Source organism: Bufo bufo, chromosome 6 (assembly GCF_905171765.1).
Source record: "Bufo bufo chromosome 6, aBufBuf1.1, whole genome shotgun sequence".
NCBI classification, from domain to species: Eukaryota; Metazoa; Chordata; class Amphibia; order Anura; family Bufonidae; genus Bufo; species Bufo bufo.
The window spans coordinates 101,813,942-101,835,623 of record NC_053394.1 but is presented as its reverse complement, the minus strand read 5'-3'; the positions used below and the strand labels follow the sequence as shown (position 1 = coordinate 101,835,623).

General features: G+C 48.7%; 1 protein-coding gene across 1 annotated transcript in view; it reads right to left on the bottom strand.

Annotated features, from left to right (window-relative positions):
* Window positions 1-14,019, bottom strand: part of LOC121005863 (glutathione S-transferase kappa 1-like) — a 35,211-nt gene extending 21,192 nt beyond the window's left edge. Inside the window, exon 1 of the mRNA XM_040438659.1 lies at window positions 13,875-14,019. Coding sequence (XP_040294593.1) covers window positions 13,875-13,943 — 69 coding nt within the window. The 5' untranslated portion in view covers window positions 13,944-14,019. The remainder of the gene's footprint in view (window positions 1-13,874) is intronic.
* Between the last annotated feature and the right edge of the window lie 7,663 nt (window positions 14,020-21,682).

Here is a 21,682-nt window from a genome sequence, read left to right as displayed (position 1 = left end):
GCGGACTCATTCAGTGTGCAGGGGCCTCATCCTGTCTCGGTCCCCTCTGAGGAGGAGCCCATGCAGCTAGGTCGACTTGCCCCTGATAAAAGAGGATTTAGTCCTCAGAGTATGGTGTGTTTTTGTTGTGGGGGCATAGGTCATTTGGCAAATGTTTGTCCGTCTAGGAGATTCTTGAACTGTACTAAGAGCGATAATAAGAGAAAAACCTCAAAAGGTAAATCATCAAACTCTGCTTCATCTGCTACTTTGGGCAAAGTTGATGTAGGAATTGATGCTTTTCCTCTGACCTGCAGTTCCCGTTTTCTCCTGTCTGCCAGGGTGGCGCTAGAGAGCAAAGTCATTTCTTGTGAGATTTTTGTCGATAGTGGAGCGGCCGTCAATCTTATTGACACTCAATTTGTAGCCATGCATGGTTTTCAGGTTTGCACATTAGAAAAGGATATACCTGTTTTTGCTATTGACTCTGCTCCACTCTCACAGAGATCTCTGAAGGGCATTGTTCACAATATCCGGTTAGCTGTAGGTGACAATCATGTGGAGGATATATCTTGTTTTGTCCTTAACGGATTGCCTTCTCCTCTAGTTTTGGGGTTACCCTGGCTCACTAGACATAACCCCACTATTGATTGGCAAGGAAGGCAAATAAATGAGTGGAGTGACTTTTGTAGAGAGAATTGTCTCACAGCGACTTTTGCAGAGGTGTCTACTAAAACTGTGCCATCATTTCTCTCTGATTTCTCGGACGTGTTTTCCGAGAGCGGTGTTCAGGAGCTACCTCCTCACAGGGAGTTTGACTGTCCCATTAACCTCATTCCCGGCGCCAAGCTGCCAAAAGCACGCCTCTACAATCTCTCACAACCGGAAAGAATCGCAATGCGAACCTATATCTCCGAGAGTCTCGATAAGGGGCATATTCGTCCCTCAAAATCACCTGTTGCCGCTGTTTTTTTTTTTGTTAAAAAAAAAAGATGGCTCTCTGAGACCTTGCCTAGATTTTAGGGAGCTGAACCGTATCACGATTCGCGATCCCTATCCCCTTCCTCTGATCCCGGACCTCTTCAACAAAATTGTTGGGGCCAAGGTTTTTTCCAAATTGGATTTGAGAGGTGCGTACAACCTGGTCAGGGTCAGAGAGGGGGATGAATGGAAAACTGCCTTTAATACCCCTAACGAGCATTTCGAGAATCTCGTTATGCCTTTCGGCCTGATGAATGCTCCGGCCGTCTTTCAGCAATTTGTGAACAGTATTTTCTACCATTTAATTGGGAAATTTGTATTGGTGTATCTTGATGATATTTTGATTTTTTCCCCTGATGTTCAGACCCATCAGGATCATCTTTTTCAGGTTCTGCGGATTCTGCGGGAAAATAAATTGTACGCCAAGCTGGAGAAATGTCTTTTTATGGTATCTGAGATTCAATTTCTGGGTTTTCTCCTCTCTGCTTCTGGTTTTCGCATGGATCCGGAGAAGGTCCGTGCTGTACTTGAGTGGGAGCTTCCTGAGAATCAGAAGGCATTGATGCGCTTTCTGGGTTTTGCGAACTATTACAGAAAGTTCATTTTGAATTATTCCTCTGTTGTCAAACCCCTCACTGACATGACAAAAAAGGGGGCGGATTTTTGCTCTTGGTCGGAGGAGGCGCTTGCAGTTTTTTATAAGAATAAAGAGAGTTTTGCGTCTGCTCCTGTCTTGGTGCACCCCGATGTTTCCTTACCTTTTATTGTTGAGGTGGATGCTTCCGAGGTGGGTGTGGGTGCGGTTTTGTCCCAGGGCCCTTCTCCTGCCAAATGGCGACCCTCTGCCTTTTTCTCTAAAAAAACTCTCCCCGGCAGAGAAAAAGTATGATGTGGGAGATAGGGAGTTGTTGGCCATCAAGTTGGCTTTCGAGGAATGGCGCCATTAGTTGGAGGGGGCCAGGCACCCTATCACCGTTTTTACCGACCATAAGAATCTGGCATACTTGGAGTCGGCCAGGCGTATGAATCCGAGACAGGCCAGATGGTCTCTGTTCTTCTCCAGATTCAATTTTGTCGTTACATTCCGCCCTGGGATCAAAAATGTGAAGGCTGATGCTCTCTCTCGCTGTTTTCCGGGAGGAGGAAACTCCGAGGACCCGGGTCCCATTTTGGCGGATGGGGGTAGTTGTTTCTGCTCTATATTCTGATTTGGAGGCCGAGGTCCAGGCTGCCCAGACTGAGGCACCTGCCCGTTGTCCTTCTGGGAAGTTGTTTGTGCCTCCTGAGCTATGTCACAAACTCTTCAAGGAGCATCATGATACTGTTCTTGCTGGTCACCCCGGGAGTAGAGCCACAGTAGATCTCATTGCTCAGAGATTTTGGTGGCCGGCTCTTCGTAAGTCGGTGGAGGGTTTTGTGGCTGCTTGTGAGAGGTGCGCTCGCGCTAAGGTCCCTCGTTCACGGCCTTCAGGTTCCCTTCTCCAGTTACCCATACCTTTCCATGGACAGGTGTGTCCAAGGACGGGCTTTATCACGGATCTTCCTCGTTCCTCAGGGAAGTCTGTGATCCTGGTGGTGGTGGACCGTTTTAGCAAGATGGCTATTTCGTACCTTTCCCTGGTTTACCCAATGCTAAAACGTTGGCGCAAGCTTTTGTCGACCATATTGTTAAATTGCATGGCATTCCCTCTGATATTGTTTCCGATAGAGGCACGCAGTTTGTGTCCAGATTCTGGAAGGCTTTCTGTTCTCGCCTGGGGGTTCGGCTGTCCTTCTCTTCTGCTTTTCACCCGCAGTCGAATGGTCAGACTGAGCGCCTCAATCAGAATCTGGAGACATATTTGCGCTGTTTTGTGGCAGAGAACCAGGAGGATTGGTGTTCATTTCTCCCTCTTGCTGAGTTTGCTCTGAACAACCGTCGTCAGGAATCTTCTGATAAGTCACCATTCTTTGGTGCATATGGGTTCCATCCGCAGTTTGGGACATTCTCGGGAGGGGCTCCTTCTGGTTTACCTGAGGAGGAGAGATTTTCCTTGTCTTTGTCTACCATTTGGCAAAAGATTCAGAGTAATCTTAGAAAGATGAGTGAGAAGTATAAGCGTGTGGCCGATAAGAGACGTGTGCCTGGTCCGGACCTGAATGTGGGTGATCTGGTGTGGTTGTCTACAAGAAATATTAAACTGAAGGTTCCCTCCTGGAAATTGGGTCCCAAGTTTATTGGGCCTTATAAAATCTTGTCAGTCATCAATCCTGTTGCCTTCTGTCTTGATCTTCCACGGGTTTGGAAGATACATAATGTATTTCACAGATCTCTCTTAAAACCATATGTCCAGCCCACGGTACCGTCCTCTTTGCCTCCTCCTCCGATTTTGGTTGATGGCAATCTGGAGTTTGAGGTTTCCAGAATTGTGGACTCTCGCATTGTCCGCGGTTCTCTTCAGTACCTCGTTCATTGGAAGGGTTATGGTCCTGAGGAGAGGATGTGGGTTCCGGTGTCGGACATTAAAGCCACTCGCCTCATCAGGGCATTTCATATAGAGTTGTTGCGATACCAAATTTTTGATTCGGTTTCGATACCATGAAAAAGTATTGCGATACTCGATACCATTCGATACCACGCGAAAAAAATAAACAAAAAAAGCCACGTGCATTCCTCATTTTTAAAAATGGCGAATCGCGCAGTTTTTATTTTATTTTTTCTGTTCCGGCATTCACCACCTAGATTTTTTTTTTATATTTTAATAGTTTGGACTTTTCTGACGTGGCGATGTAATATGTTTATTTATATATTTTATATGTGAAATTGGGAAAAGGGGGGTGATTTATACTTCATATTTTAGTGTTTTTTTTTTTTTCACTTTTTATTTAATAACTATTTCCCCCCTTAGGGGCTAGAACCTGGGATCTTTCATCCCTTTTCCTATTCACCCTGATAGATCTCTATCAGGGTGAATAGGACTCCACACTGTCCCTGCTGCTCTGTGCTTTGTGCACACAGCATCAGGGATGTTACCATGGCAACCAGGGCTTCCTGGCTGCCATGGTAACCGATCGGAGCCCCAGGCTTACACAGCTGGGGCTCCGATCAGAAGCTGCCACTGCACCACCAATGAGGGGGAGTGGAGAGGTCCCTGTGGCCACTGCCACCAATGATTTTAATACTGGAGGGTTGAGAGGGGCCGGCGCACTGTGCCACCAATGATTTTAATGGGATGGGGGGATTGAGGGGGGGGGGGGCACACTGCACCACCAATGATTTTACCCCTTTATACAGGAGGCGGGTACTAGCAGATCAGCGGCAGTTAACTGCCGCTGATCGCAGCTCCCTGTCAGGGGCAGGGTGCCGGCAATGCGATTCTGCTGCCGGCACCCGCCTCCTGTATGTGTTAAAGACTGACTACTGTATATGAGTCCAGACTTTCACTATTAGGCCACACAGAGCGGCGCCCAGCGATGTCTCAGCACTCACCATTTAGTCCTGGGCGCCGCTCCGTTCGCCCGCAGTGCCCCATTACTGTCTCCTCTCCTGCTCCACATGCTGCTGATTACTATCGGAGCGATGGGAGGAGACATCAGCTTCACTAGTGGGCGTTCCTTCTCCCTGGCTGTAGCGCTGTCCAATCGCAGCGCAGGGAAAAGGAACGCCCACTAGTGAAGCTGATGTCTCCTCCCATCGCTCCGATAGTAATCCTATCATTGGGGGCGCAGTGCGCCCGCCCCTCCTCCGCCCCTCTCTTCTCATTGCCGCCCCTCCTCCACCCCCTCTCTTCTCATTGCCGCCCCTCTCTTCTCATTGGTGGCAGCGGCAGCAGCACAGGGGGAGGGAGGACAGCTTCCTTCTCCCCGTGCTGCTGAGAGAGAACATGAGCGCGCCGATAGCAGCGCGCTCATGTTCAGAGATACTAGACTGCGCAGAAGCGCAGCCCAGTATCGAAAAAACGGAAATCCCGGTATCGTATCGATACCGGGACAAAAGTATCGATTGGGTATCGAAATTTCGATACCCGCAACAACCCTAATTTCATAGGGCTCATCCTGAGAAGGTGGGTCCTGGGTGTCCGGAGTCCACCCGTAGAGGGGGGGGTACTGTCACTACCAGAGCTTTGAGACGTTCTCACAGCTCTGTTTCTCCACCCCTGTGATGATGTCACTACTAGAGCTTGGAGGAGTTCTCATTGCTCTGTTTCTCCGCCCCTGTGATGAGGTCTTTACTTTCTGTTTCCTTCCTCCCAGCTGTTCCTCCTGTGTTTTGATTTCTCTGCCTTTAAATCACCCCTCCTCCTTTGTAGGGAGCGGATTATATTTCTCATTTGAGTTGTATCTCTTGCTTGAGTATCTTCACTTGTGTGCTATCATTTCACTGGACCTGTGTTCTGCTGCAGCAAGTACTCCGGATATTGCCAGCTGTCTTTGGATCTGTCTTCACTGCGGCTGCAGCTCCTTCAGCTAAGTGTGCAGACATTGTAGTGTTTCTGTTTGTTTTCTGACTGGATCCGAGGCGACCCCGGGGCCGTCCATATACTGAGCAGGGCACCGGTGGCCGTGCCCCTTCCACTATTGTAGGGGTTACAGTGGTCATCAGTCTTAGGTACGCGGGCATGCCTCGTTCCACCATTTGGATCCGGGCATGTGCTTAGCAGCATAGGGAGAGCTTTGAGGGTCTGACAGGGGTCACCCTTTACCCTCCCTAGTTTGGGTCCGGTCAGTAGCTCTATTTACTGTGTATGCTCTTGTTGCTCACATACAGCCGTGACACCCCCATAACAGTGTCCGTCATCCACAGATCCCCCCATAATAGTGTCCGTCATCCACAGATCCCCCCATAAGTGTCCGTCATCCACAGATCCCCCCATAAGTGTCCGTCATCCACAGATCCCCCCATAACAGTGTCCGTCACCCACAGATCCCCCCATAACAGTGTCCGTCATCCACAGATCCCCCCATAAGTGTCCGTCATCCACAGATACCCCCATAAGTGTCCGTCATCCACAGATCCCCCCATAACAGTGTCCGTCATCCACAGATCCCCCCATAACAGTGTCCGTCATCCACAGATCCCCCCATAAGTGTCCGTCATCCACAGATCCCCCCATAACAGTGTCCGTCATCCACAGATCCCCCCATAAGTGTCAGTCATCCACAGATCCCCCCATAACAGTGTCCGTCATCCACAGATCCCCCCATAAGTGTCCGTCATCCACAGATCCCCCCATAACAGTGTCCGTCATCCACAGATCACCCCATAACAGTGTCCGTCATCCACAGATCCCCCCATAAGTGTCCGTCATCCACAGATCCCCCCATAACAGTGTCCGTCATCCACAGATCCCCCCATAAGTGTCCGTCATCCACAGATCCCCCCATAACAGTGTCCGTCATCCACAGATCCCCCCATAATAGTGTCCGTCATCCACAGATCCCCCCCATAACTTCCAAACCCACCAAAAGCACACCTTTTGGTTCAATTTTTTTTTTCTCATTTTCCTCCCCAAAAACCTAGGTGCGTCTTATAGGGCGAAAAATACTATGGGGGGAGGGGGGGGAGGGGGGTCTGCTTATTATTCTGCTTAAAAGTCTGATTATAATTAATTTGAGAATATAATTCCAGTAGGAAGGTTGCACACTGCTGGTATCATCCGCAAGAAGACTTTATTGGAGACTGCTCAGACAGAAGAACATGGTATTTGGTCTGAGCAGTCTCCAATAAAGTGTCTTGTGGACAATATCAGCGATGTGTGACCCTCCTTTTCTGACTTGCATCATCTGCTACTGAAATGTGAGTGGGCTCTGCGTTGGTCTGCACCTGCCCTTCACAGCACTGCAATGGTTACATACCATGGCAGGTGGAGCGGTAAACTTTGGAAATACTGACCACTTCCATGTCAGTTTACAGTGGTATAGGGACGATAAACTACAATCAAATAACCCAAAAATGTCCAAGAAAAGAAAAGTTGATGCAGAGGGAAGGCAATTTCAGGAGAGATGGGAAAGTGAATACATGTTTGTGATTAATGGAGACAAGCCGGTATGTCTTATTTGCTATGAGGCAGTGGCAGTGATGAAGGAATACAATTTACGCCAGCACTTTGAGACCAAACATGGAGCCAAATTTGCTAACCTTAGCCACCAGGAAAAGCAACAAAAGGTCCAAGAATTAAAAGGTAGCCTGCATTCTCAACTGAATATTTTTGCAAAAATGAGAGCAAAAAATGATGCAGCAGTGAAAGCCAGCTATCTTGTGGCTGAAGAAATTGCACGAGCTTCAAAGTGCTTTTCAGAAGGTGCATTTGTAAAGCAGTGTATGCTGAAGGTATGTGAACAGGTGTGCCCTGAGCAGAGACAGGCTTTTAACAATGTCAGCTTGTCAAGAAACACCATCACAGACCGAGTCAGGGACCTAGCCTGTAATCTTAAAACAAAGTTGGCTGAAGAGACATGCAGTTATCTGGCATTTTCATTAGCTGTTGATGAAAGCACTGATAATACTGATACAGCTCATCTAGCTATTTTTGCAAGAGGTGTGAAGGAAGACTTGTCTGTCAGTGAGGAGCTCTTGGATGTGGTCGCCATGTATGGGACAACAACTGGGAGGGACATCTTCAATGCAGTGGAGGAATCCGTAAATAAAATGAAATTACCTTGGGAAAAGTTGGTGGGACTTACTACTGATGGCGCTCCAGCAATGTGTGGAGAGAGAAATGGCTTGGTTGGACTGTTAAAAGAGAAAATGAAAAAAAGTAATTGCCACACGCCGCTGATAACTTATCACTGCATTATCCACCAAGAAGCTCTGTGTGGCAAGGTTCTGCAACTGGATAACATAATGTCCACAGTCACGAAAACAGTGAATTTTCTGCGTGCATGGGGTCTGAATCATCGTCAGTTCCAACAATTTTTGAAGGAGGTGGGCATGGAACATACAGATGTGCCATACCATACAGAAGTAAGGTGGCTGAGTAGGAGCACCGTTCTCAAGAGATTTTTTGAGCTTTTGGAAGAAATTACTCTTTTTATGCAAAGTAAAGGGAAGCCCTTGTCAGAACTGTCAGATCCAAACTGGCTGTGCGATTTTGCCATGTTGTGTGACATAACAGAGCATCTCGCCCAACTGAATCTGAGGCTGCAGGGCCGCAAACAAGTCATAACCTCAATGTATGAGGCAATAACAGCTTTCCAGGAGAAACTGTGCCTATGGAAGTCACAGCTTGAAAAAGACAGTCTTGCCCACTTTCCTATCTGCCAGAGCATCTCAACCTCATTCCCAGGTACTTTTTCATGTGCTCGATTGGGTACCAAAGTGAATCGACGCTTTTCTGACTTTAAAGAACAAAACTTAATCTTTACCAGCTTTGCTAATCCCTTCAACATCGATGTTGACAGTGCACCACATCACCTTCAAATGGAATTAATAGAACTTCAGTGCAACAGCAGCCTGAAAGCGAAGTTCCAGGATGCGACAGTCGGCGACTTTTACCGTCTCCTCCCCCCTGCTTTGATGCCACAGCTCCGACTTCAAGCTGCACGTGTTCTGTCCATGTTTGGGAGCACCTATCTATGTGAACAGATGTTTTCAGTCATGAATCTGAACAAGACCAAGCTCAGATCACGCATCACTGATGATAACCTCCATGCTGTTTTGCGGATTGCTACAGCACAAGACCTAACGCCACACATCGATGGACTGACCTCAGGAAAATGATGTCAGCCATCTAGTCAGAAAAGTTTAAAAAAAAGTTAATGCCTTATGTTTGCCATATGTGTAATAAACAGTGTTTGGCAATATTTGTATGTTTAAAAAAATAAATAAAATTACTGTCTGTTACCAAAAATCTTTTTTTCAATAAATTGTACAATAATTGTACATTTGAATATCTACTTGCCATTATTCTGACTATGTTTCTGCTTTCAGAGCTAGTTATTACTTACATTATTACAAAAAACAGTAATAATTGAATGCAGTGACAATAATTTATGATAATAAAGAGTGGACACATAGTCCTACAGATACAACCGGCCCTTTGAGGGTGACCAAACTGCTGATGCGGCCCCCGATGAATTTGAGTTTGACACCCCTGCCCTAAGGTATTCGCTGATGGGCATAGTGAGTTCATAGAACTTTTTATTTTTTGTCACAAGTTAGCGGAAAATGATGATTCTTTTATTTTTTATTTTTTCCTTACAAAGTCTCATAATTCACTAACTTGTGACAAAAAATAAAAACTTCCATGAACTCACTATGCCCATCACTAAATACCTTGGGGTGTCTTCTTTCCAAAATGGGGTAATTTGTGGGGTAGTTATACTGCCCTGGCATTTTAGGGGCCCTAATGTGTGGGAAGTAGTTTGAAATCAAAATGTGTAAAAAATGCCCTGTGAAATCCTAAAGGTGCTCTTTGGAATGTGGGCCCCTTTGCCCACCTAGGCTGCAAAAAAGTGTCACACATGTGGTATCGCCGTACTCAGGAGAAGTTGGGCAATGTGCTTTGGGGTGTCACTTTACATATACCCATGCTGGGTGAGATAAATATCTCGGTCAAATGCCAACTTTGTATAAAAAAATGGGAAAAGTTGTCTTTTGCCGAGATATTTCTCTCACCCAGCAGACACCCCAAAACACATTGCCCTACTTCTTCTGAGTACGGCAGGGCTTGACAAATTGCCTTGGAATCTAGGAGCCAGCTAAAAAAGTTAGGAGCCAGGCGGAGCCGCATCATAAAGCCCCTAGTAGGTGCCCCCATAGTGCCCCCCCACTTCTCCATAGAGCCCCCCCAATAATGCTGTACCATGTTACATATACCGCCGCTCCGTCCCCTATTGACTATAATGGGGACGGGGGCGGAGCTCCGGCGCAGCACGGCAGTTCGCGGTGAGAGGCCGCCGGACTAAAGTTGGACATGCAGTACTTTTAGTCCGGCGGCCTTTCACCATGCACTGCCGTGCTGCGCCAGAGCTCTGCCCCCATTATAGTCAATGGGGACAGAGCTGCGGTCCGGCGAAACAGCGGAAGGACGGATCCGACAGGGTGGACAGCCTGCCAGATCCATCCTGCCGCAAGTGTGAAAGTACCCTTAGTTCTATAGCTACTGAATGAGACAGAAGGGGGGATGCCTTTAACATATAGATCTCCTTGAGAAGCCAATTTGATCCTAAAGGGTTAATTCAAACTAATCTAAACTGTGTCCTGTCACTTCTCTCATATCTCTGCTCCTGTCCCTTAATCTTATCACTGCTGCGAAAGCATCAGCCACAGCCTCAGTGTAAACTGTTCTAGAGTCTGACTGTTCTTTTAACTCAAAGAATCGAACGAGTCACTAACTGAGTCGGATCTTTAGATTCTTAACCTGTGACTCATTCGATTCCCTGTACTTGTGTCAGTGACTCAGACTCAGAACTGCTGGTGCTTGCATTGCCTCAGCTCTGATTGGTTGGTGGGCGGGGAGGGGAGGGGCTGGCAGAAGCAGCTTCCACTCTAGGATCAGATTACACTCCTCCCGAGCCCCTCCCCTCCCTGCTGCCAGCGTCTCTGCTATTGTGTGCTGTGACGGAGCTGTTTCACACAGTGCTGCCTCCGGACAGAACGGCAGCTCCGCACCCATCGCCCGGGCACCTTTGAAAACGGGCTGACAAATACCCAAGCGCCAGGACTAAATTCCTGGTCGCCATGGCGACCTGGCGCCTGGGATTTGTCGAGCCCTGGAGTACGGCGATACCAGATGTGTGACACTTTTTTGCAGCCTAGGTGGGCAAATGGGCCCACATTCCAAAGAGCACCTTTCGGATTTCACAGGGCATTTTTTACACATTTTGATTTCAAACTACTTCTCACACATTAGGGCCCCTAAAATGCCAGGGCAGTATAACTACCCCACAAGTGACCCCATTTTGGAAAGAAGACACCCCAAGGTATTTTGTGATGGGCATAGTGAGTTCATGGAAGTTTTTATTTTTTGTCACAAGTTAGTGGAATATGAGACTTTGTAAGAAAATAAAAATAAAAATCATCATTTTCCGCTAACTTGTGACAAAAAATAAAAAATTCTAGGAACTCTCCATGCCCCTCACGGAATACCTTGGGGTGTCTTCTTTCCAAAATGGGGTCACATGTGGGGTATTTATACTGCCCTGGCATTTTAGGGGCCCTAAAGCGTGAGAAGAAGTCTGGAATATAAATGTCTAAGAAATTTTACGCATTTGGATTCCGTGAGGGGTATGGTGAGTTCATGTGAGATTTTATTTTTTGTCACAAGTTAGTGGAATATGAGACTTTGTTAGAAAAAAATAAATAAAATCAATTTCCACTAACTTGTGCCAAAAAAATGTCTGAATGGAGCCTTACAGGGGAGTGATCAATGACAGGGGGGTGATCAGGGAGTCTATATGGGGTGATCACCCCCCTGTCATTGATCACCCCCCTGAAAGGCTCCATTCAGACATCCGTATGTGTTTTGCGGATCCGATCCATGGATCCGCAAAACACATACGGACCTCTGAATGGAGCCAGCCTTACAAGGGGGTGATCAATGACAGGGGGGTGATCAGAGAGTCTATATGGGGTGATCACCCCCCTGTAAGGCTCCATTCAGACGTCCGTAGGTGTTTTGCGGATCCGATCCATGGATCCGTGGATCCGTAAAACACATACGGACGTCTGAATGGAGCCTTACAGGGGGGTGATCAGGGAGTCTATATGGGGTGATCACCCCCCTGTCATTGATCACCCCCCTGTAAGGCTCCATTCAGACGTCCGTATGTGTTTTGCGGATCCGATCCATGGATCCGTAAAACACATACGGACGTCTGAATGGAGCCTTACAGGGGGGTGATCAATGACAGGGGGTGATCAGGGAGTCTATATGGGGTGATCACCCCCTTGTAAGGCTCCATTCAGACGTCCGTATATGTTTTGCGGATCCGATCCGTGGATCCGTAAAACACATACGGACGTCTGAATGGAGCCTGACAGGGGGGTGATCAATGACAGGGGGTGATCAGGGAGTCTATATGGGGTGATCACCCCCCTGTCAGGCTCCATTCAGACGTCCGTATGTGTTTTGCGGATCTGATCCATGGATCCGTGGATCCGTAAAACACATACGGACGTCTGAAATGATCACCCCATATAGACTCCCTGATCACCCCCCTGTCATTGATCACCCCCCTGTCATTGATCACCCCCCTGTAAGGCTCCATTCAGACGTCCGTATGTGTTTTGCGGATCCGATCCGTGGATCCGTAAAACACATACGGACATCTGAATGGAGCCTTACAGGGGGGTGATCAATGACAGGGGGGTGATCAGGGAGTCTATATGGGGTGATCAGGGGTTAATAAGTGACAGGGGGGGGGTGTAGTGTAGTGTGGTGCTTGGTGCTACTTATTACAGAGCTGCCTGTGTCCTCTGGTGGTCGATCCAAGCAAAAGGGACCACCAGAGGACCAGGTATATTAGACGCTGTTATCAAAACAGCGTCTAATATACCTGTTAGGGGTTAAAAAAAAATCGCATCTACAGCCTGCCAGCGAACGCGTGTGTGCACGCCTGTGTGCACGCGTTCACAGGAAATCTCGCGTCTCGCGAGATGACGCGTATATGCGTGACTCTGCCTGAGACTGCCGCCTCCGGAACGCGATCCTGCGTTAGGCGGTCCGGAGGCGGTTAATAATAATACAGTGGGGGCCATTATATATTATAATTTTACAGAGGGCATTATACTTATGGGCACTACGAGGGGAGGGGAGGTCTGTTATCTGAGGTTGATAGTAAAGTGAGGAATCTAAAAAAAAATCTGCAAAACTTTGCAGAGACGAGACGCTGTCATGATGGTCCTATCTCCGAATGAAGACGCTGAGAAAAGTGTACATAACAGGAGACGTCACTGGATGTAAGAGGCATGTGCTGCTGTATTCTCCTGTATATTTCATAGCAATGTATGTAATGTCCATCCAAATATCAGTTTCACGATAGAGTAGGGGGGGAGGGGGTATATAGAATTTGGCCCACACTGCCTCAGCCGGCCCCAGACTTGAGGTCACACTGTGTGTGTTCTAAATTCTGGGGCCTCACACCCATCTACTACATTATCTGTACTCAGAGAGTTATCACTGTGTTAGGCTACTTTCACACTAGCGTTCTGGGCGGGTCCGTCTGATGTTTCATCAGACGGATCCGCTCCTATAATGCAGACGTTTGCATCCGTTCAGAACGGATCCGTCTGCATTATAACTTAGACTTTACATTGAAAGTCAATGGGGGACGGATCGGTTTGAAGATTGAGCCATATAGTGTCATCTTCAAACGGATCCGTCCCCATTGACTTACATTGTAAGTCTGGACGGATCCGCTTGCCTCCGCACGGCCAGGCGGACACCCGAACGCTGCAAGCAGCGTTCAGGTGTCCGCTCGCTGAGCGGAGCGGAGGCTGAACGCTGGCAGACTGATGCATTCTGAGCGGATCCGCGTCCACTCAGAATGCATTAGGGCTGGACGGATCCGTTCGGGGCCGCTTGTGAGCCCCTTCAAACGGAGCTCACGAGCGGACACCCGAACGCAGGTGTGAAAGTAGCCTTATCTGTGGTGTTACATAGGACTGCAGGTGATATCTACTACATTATCTGTAAAAAAAAAAAAGAACAGAGTGTCGGACCAGCGCCGATCAGATATTGATGACCTATCCTGAGGATGGATCATCAATATAAAACCCCTGCACAACCCCTTTAATGCCTTAGGGTTTGTTCACATGGGTAAACCAGTCATTGGAAACCTCAGATGAGCACTTTGCTTGTAGGACCTGCAGCTGATCAGTGTGTGGCCACTCATCTAAGTCTAGTGTCCGAACACCAGGAAGTGACTGCACAGAACAATACAGAACACACCACGTGCTGCTCTTCTAATTCTCCAAATATATCCTCTCTCACCTCAAACCCCAGCCAGGAATAGGGGGAGACCACATCATAGAACAGCTCCAGCACCTTTCGTTTAGACATGTCTGCTGCCTTCACACTCCAAGGAGCATTGTGGGAACAGAGCAAAGTCTGCTCCCTCCTCCTGTATTTGGCTGACCTTCTCAGCAGAGTGTAGAAGACTGTTACCGCCATCTGCTGTTAGCTTTAATCAATGCACCCTTAGCTGAAAACACAGAGGTTCACATTGCAGTGTGGTGTAGCTTTTAAGCAGTGAACACTCACGGTCAGTGTCTTTTTTTGTTGTTGTGTAACTACCCTAAGACAGGCCATACTGGGGGCACTATGGAAGTGGGGGCAGGGGTGTAGCTAGAAATGACTATGCCCCCACCTCCTGGATCTCCCACCCCCCCATACCTCTCGGACCTCGCTGCCACATCCCCAGCTCCTCATGCACTTGCGACGGTTACGCGTAGGATTGAGCACAGACAGTTGGTCACTGGCAACGCATTTGTGCCAGTGTAGGAAATGTATGAATCTAAATGTCTGTGTATAAGGGTCCATTCACACCTCCGCAATTTTGTTCCACATTTTGCGGACCCATTCATTTCTATGGGGCAGCACGATGCGCTGCCCGGACACGGAATTGCAGACCCGCACTTCCGGGTATGCAATTCCGTTCCCGAAAAAAATAGAACATGTCCTATTCTTGTCCGCAATTGCGGACAAGTATAGGCATGTTCTATAAGTGCTGCAATGTGCGGTCCGCAAAATGCGGAACGCACATTGCCACTGTCGTGTTTTGTGGATCCGCAAAACACGTTGCGGACGTATGAATGGACCCTTAAAGAAGATTGTTAAATTGTACAGGGGTCTGTAACACACGAAGGTGAAAGTACATATCGTGGGGTGTGTATGTGTATTAGACAGAAGGTAGGGATATGTATCTTGTGTAATTTGGGTATTAGGGAGAGTAAGGGGTATATATCTAGTGCTGATACACGTGTAGGTGAAGAGCCGCTCTGACATAATTCATCTCTTTCATATTATAAGCTCCCCTTATATATAATTTACTTACAGTTCTGAAGACTCAGGGGTGCTGGCTGGCTTAGACTCAGGGGTGCTGGCAGGCTTGGCCTCGGGTGCTGGCAGGCTTGGCCTCGGGTGCTGGCAGGCTTGGCCTCGGGTGCTGGCAGGCTTGGCCTCAGGGGTGCTGTCTGGCTTGGCCTCAGGGGTGCTGTCTGGCTTGGCCTCAGGGGTGCTGTCTGGCTTGGCCTCAGGGGTGCTGTCTGGCTTGGCCTCAGGGGTGCTGTCTGGCTTGGCCTCAGGGGTGCTGTCTGGCTTGGCCTCAGGGGTGCTGTCTGGCTTGGCCTCAGGGGTGCTGTCTGGCTTGGCCTCAGGGGTGCTGTCTGGCTTGGCCTCAGGGGTGCTGGCTGGCTTGGCCTCAGGGGTGCTGGCTGGCTTGGCCTCAGGGGTAGTGGCATGCTTAGCCTCAGGGGTGCTGGCTGGCTTGGCCTCAGCGGTGCTCGCTGGCTTGGCCGGGCAGAAGGAGTGTGGGAGACTGTGAGGCCTTTTTTCTCCAAGCTGCTCCGGAAAACCCCCCAATGTTAATCAGACCTCAGCTAACAGCCCCAATAAGATCCCCAATGTTAATAAGACCCCAATAAGACCTCAGATCACACCTCAGCTCAGACCCCAGTATGAATGACACCAAATCAGACCTCAGATAAGAGCCCCATGTCTCATAGCAGCCCCCAGTAGCTTCATAGCAGCCCCCAGTATCCTTATAGCAGCCCCCAGTATCCTTATAGCAGCCCCCAGTAGACTCATAGCAGCCCCCAGTGCCTCTCACCAGCCCCCAGTGCCTCTCACCAGCCCCCAGTGCCTCTCCATCAGCCCCAGTGCCTCTCAATCAGCTCCCAGTGCCTCTCACCAGCAGCCCCCCAGTGCCTCTCAATCAGCCCCCAGTCAGTGCATCTCCTCCAGCCCCCAATGCCTCTCCATCAGCCCTGAGTGCAACCTCCCCGGTATTAAAATCATTGGTGGGCAGTGCGCCCTCCCCCCAGTATTAAAATCATTGGTGGGCAGTGTGCCCTCCCCCACTCCCCAGTATTAAAATCATTGGTGGGCAGTTTGCCCTCCCCCTCATCATTAGTGGCAGCGGAAGTTCCGATCAGAGTCCCAGCAGTGTAATGCTGGGGCTCCGATCGGTTACCATGGCAGCAAGGACACTACCGAAGTCCTGGCTGCCATGACCAGTTACTCTGCAGCATACTTACATGCGCTGTGGCCGCCTGGCGCTCCTTCTTCTTGTAACTCACAGGTCTGTGTGGAGCATTGCTTATGCTTATAGCAATGCGGCCACAGCGCATGTAAGTATGCTGCTGCAGAGTAACTGGCCATGGCACTCCTTCTAACTGGCCATGACACTCCTTCTTCTTGTAACTCACAGGTCTGTGTGGAGCATTGCTTATGCTTATACCAATGCGGCCACAGTGCATGTAAGTATGCTGCTGCAGAGTAACTGGCCATGGCAGCCAGGACTTCAGTAGCGTCCTGGCTGCCATGGTAACCGATCGGAGCCCCAGCATTACACTGCTGGGACTCCGATCGGAACTGCCGCTGCCACCAATGAAGGGGGGGGCGGGGGGCCCTATCGCACCGCCACTCGGCTTTACTGTGGCTGCTCTCCTGGATTGAGGGGGCCCTACGGGCCCCCCTGACTTAGGGGCGCGGTTGCAATTGCATGACTTGGATATTAAATATTGGAGGAGGAGGAGGACATTGGAGCACAAGCAATGTGTAGCGAAATGGGTGTTTTTTCTCCACAGGTCACAGGAGAGTAGGAGCAGGAGCAGCAGCTGGAGAAGCAAGAGGGAGATGAGAAAGATGAGGCAGATGACCCAGACAGACCGTGGCAGTATGCAGTGGAGATGGAGGCAGGGAGTCCCTCTGAGTCACTTGCGCAAATGGCCCGATACATGCTTGCTTGTTTGCGTAGTGATAGCCGAATTGTCACCATTCGGGAGAGAGATGACTGCTGGCTCTCCGACATGTTAGACCCTCGCTACCGGTCGAAAATGGGGGCCTTTATTACACCCGCTGAGAGGGAGGACAAACTGCGCCATTATCCATCCTCTCACAGGTCTTCTGTGCTCACGTTCCACTGCCATAGCTGCTGGGGGGGGGGGGGTCGGGCAGGAGCAATACCAGCTCCATCAGTAGCACCCTGAGTCTAGAGTCACTGATGAGCAGCTTTCTTCACCCGCATAGTGAAGAAACTACTCACCAGCAGCTAGACATAAAGCAGAAACTGAACCAGCAGGTGGTGGCATACTTGGTGGCACCCTTCCAGCTGTCATTGAAGATCCGCTGGACTACTGGGCAGCCAAACTGGATTTGTGAGCGTAACTGTCCGAATTTGCCCTGGAAAAGCTGTCCTGCCCGGCCAGTAGTGTGGCATCATAGCAGGTGTTTAGTGCGGCGAGGGCCATAGTTACCCCAATGAGAACTCTCATGTCCACCCAAAATGTGGAGAGGCTGACCTTTGTAAAAATGAATCAGGCGTGGATCAACCAGGATTTCCACCTGCCAATGCCAATGCCATGGATGATCAGATTAGATCATCCATGCTGCCTCAACCAAACCTTGACAAAAGAGATCGGTTTCTTCTGGCTACCTGACTCAGCTACTATTCTGATGCTGCCACTCGCCTGATGCCACACATCTAATGCCAAGTGCTCCTTCTTACACCCACCATCATTAGCGGGTACTGTTATTGCCACCCACCTCCCCACTCACCGGGTCACTCTGGTCTCCTGATGCTGCTGCTGCCACCTCCACACTCTGTCATTGTGCCACTCTGTGGTCTCCTGATGCTGCTGCTACCTCCACACTATGTCACCTTGCCCCCTGTGGTCTCCTGATGCTGCTGCCACCTCCATACTATGTCACCTTGCCACTCTGTAGTCTCCTGATGCTGCTGCCACCTCCACACTATGCCACCTTGCCACTCTGTGGTCTTCTGATGCTGCTGCTACCTCAACACTATGTCACATTGCCACTCTGTGGCCTCCTCATGCTGCTGCTGCCACCTCCACACTATGTCACCTTGCCACTGTGGTCTCATGATGCTGCTACCACCTCCACACTATGTCACCTTGCCACTCTGTGGTCTCCTGATGCTGCTGCTACCTCAACACTGTCACCTTGCCACTCTGTGGCCTCCTCATGCTGCTGCTGCCACCGCCACACTCTGTCATTGTGCCACTCTGTGGTCTACTGATGCTGCTGCTACCTCTACACTGTCACCTTGCCACTCTGTGGCCTCCTCATGCTGCTGCTGCCACCTCCACACTATGTCATTGGGCCCCTCTGTGGTCTTCTGATGCTGATGCCACCTCCACACTATGTCATTGGGCAACTCTGTGGATTTCTTATGCTGTTCTCACCCCCCCCCCCCCCCACTTCTCACCCCACCCACCTGCCTTTTTGGCCTGGTTGACATCATCATTTATTTGACCCTTCTTCTGATCTGTCAGAAGGAAGGAAAAATGAGACACACAATGGATGCTGTCTGTGTAGCAGCTGTAAGGCCTATATGGTCCCATCAGAATTGGCTTATGATTTGGAAGCCAAAAGCAGGAGTGGGTACAAAACACAGAAGACATGCAAATATTCCATTCACATGTCATCTCTGTTTTGGATCCACTCCTGTTTTTTTTTTTTGCATTTGCAATACTGATGGATTGCTGACCAAATGCTGCCCGAGTGAAGGCGGATGCTCAACAGACAGAATCCATTTTTTGGGGGGTTATTGGTCTGACGGATTAGAGGAAGGGCAAAATAATCAGTGACGTCAACACTAACTTACTGCTAACATCCTCTCCACTCAGCGGGGCTCTACTTGTATAAGCGCTTAATAGAACAGGTTCTGTAGACATCTACAGTATGTGGAATCAGCTTACGACAGTGTAAAAGAAGTCTTTCATGCTATGGTAGGACCTTGGGCCTCTGCACGGTTCTTTATACCTGACGCTAATATCGACCAGTAAGGTTGAGTTATTTGTTCAGGTTTGTCCCCGTAACTGCCCAAACAAGTGAAGTGTGCAGTGATTCTAAGAGTGACGCCTGTCATCTACATGTCATACTGACTCACAGTATTGTTTCACTACCACAGCAGACTCACTATGCGTGTTGCTGCAAGGCACAGTGTTCTACACCACTATACAGGCTCTCTGCAGCCAGCAAATAGCTGTTTTTAACTCGATTCGCCACAAATTAATTCAGATCGAATCGAATCTTTTTGGAAAATTCGGCGAACTGACCGAATTGAAATTTTGAGAAATTTGCTCATCTCTAGTTATAATATACACTCACCTAAAGAATTATTAGGAACACCTGTTCTATTTCTCATTAATGCAATTATCTAGTCAACCAATCACATGGCAGTTGCTTCAATGCATTTAGGGATGTGGTCCTGGTCAAGACAATCTCCTGAACTCCAAACTGAATGTCCAAATGGGAAAGAAAGGTGATTTAAGCAATTTTGAGCGTGGTATGGTTGTTGGTGCGAGACGGGGCAGTCTGAGTATTTCACAATCTGCTCAGTTACTGGGATTTTCACGCACAACCATTTCTAGGGTTTACAAAGAATGGTGTGAAAAGGGAAAAACATCCAGTATGCGGCAGTCCTGTGGGCAAAAATGCCTTGTGGATGCTAGAGGTCAGAGGAGAATGGGCCGTCTGATTCAAGCTGATAGAAGAGCAATGTTGACTAAAATAACCACTCGTTACAACCGAGGTATGCAGCAAAGCATTTGTGAAGCCACAACACGCACAACCTTGAGGCGGATGGGCTACAACAGCAGAAGACCCCACCGGGTACCACTCATCTCCACTACAAATAGGAAAAAGAGGCTACAATTTGCACGAGCTCACCAAAATTGGACTGTTGAAGACTGGAAAAATGTTGCCTGGTCTGACGAGTCTCCATTTCTGTTGAGACATTCAAATGGTAGAGTCCGAATTTGGCGTAAACAGAATGAGAACATGTATCCATCCTCTGATGGCTACTTCCAGCAGGATAATGCACCATGTCACAAAGCTCGAATAATTTCAAATTGGTTTCTTAAACATGACAATGAGTTCACTGTACTAAAATGGCCCCCACAGTCACCAGATCTCAACCCAATAGAGCATCTTTGGGATGTGGTGGAACGGGAGCTTCGTGCCCTGGATGTGCATACCTCAAATCTCCATCAACTGCAAGATGCTATCCTATCAATATGGGCCAACATTTCTAAAGAATGCTATCAGCACCTTGTTGAATCAATGCCACGTAGAATTAAGGCAGTTCTGTAGGCAAAAGGGGGTCCAACACCGTATTAGTATTCCTAATAATTTTTTAGGTGAGTGTATAATGGCCGGGTCTCAGCTCTCTAGCATGCACTGTTCCTGAGATATTCCCCAAAAATTCAAATATGGCACATCACATGACCTACATTAGCCAATAGAAGCCTGCAGGTCTTTTTCTTCATATCCCAACTGCCATACACACGGTCACATGTCCCTTATCAGCCAATAGAAGCTCGCAGGCCCTTAGTCTCCACATAGACACAGTTTTACACTAGGTTTCCATAACAACCCAGCCATTTTTCTTCACTGCTGTAGGTCAGCTTTAGGCCTCTTTCACACGACCGTTTTTTTTTTCAGTTTACGGGCAGTTTTTTGCGTTCCGTATACGGAGCCATTCATTTCAATGAATCCGCAAAAAAGTTGAAAGATAGAACATGTCCTATTATTGCCCGCAAATCACGTTCCGTGGCTCTATTTAAGTCAATGAGTCCGCAAAAAAATAGGAACACATACAGAAATGTATCCGTATGTCTTCCGTATCCATTCCATTTTTGTGGAACCATCTATTGAAAATGTTATGCCCAGCCCAATTTTTTTTATATGCAATTACTGTATACTGTATATGGCATAGGGAAAAACGGAATGGAAAAATGGAACATAAACGGACACACCACGGAAACAAAAAACAAAGGATCCGTGAAAAACGGACCGCAAAACACTGAAAAAGCCATACGGTCGTGTGAAAGAAGCCTTAAAGGGGCAGGGTCCTGTGGATGAGACTGTTAAGGGAGCGGAGTGCTGTGGAGGTCACAGTTCAGGGGGAAGGTAGGGTGGCCATTTAGGCCACCCTTAAAAGATGGACTTAAAACCCCGCTCCCAGGTCCAGCTAAGCCACTCCCTGATTCAGTTAGGTCACGCCCCTGCCGCACAACCGACAGGGATTGAAAAAATTAAGGTAAAAATCAACCTCTGTCAGCTGCAGAGGTGGGAGTGAGGGTGACTTTCTCCCTGCAGCTTACACTCAGACAGTACAGTCCTGCTGTCTTAGAGTGAGCTGTTCAAAAGGCCATCCCTGTGTCTGTCCAGGCCCGGCGCCGGATAGAGGACAGGGAGTCTGAAAGCCGGACTGTCCGGCCTAAAACTGAACCTCTGGCTACCCTATGGGCAGGCTGCTTTGGAGGTCACAGTTAAGGGGACGGTCCACTATGGAGGTCAGTGTTAAGGGGCAGATTACTGTAGAGGCCATTGTTAAGGGGGTGTTGTGGAAATCACTGTTAACGAGATGGGTACTGTGGAGGTCACTAATAAAGGGTACTGTGGATGTTACTGTTAAGGGGGCAGCGGGGTACTTTGAGGTGACTGTTAAGAGAGCGGGTACAATGGAGGTCACTGTTAAGGGAGCGGGGTAGTGTGGCAGTCACTGTTAAAGGGGCAGTCTTTGTGGAGGTCTCTGTTAAGGGGACTGG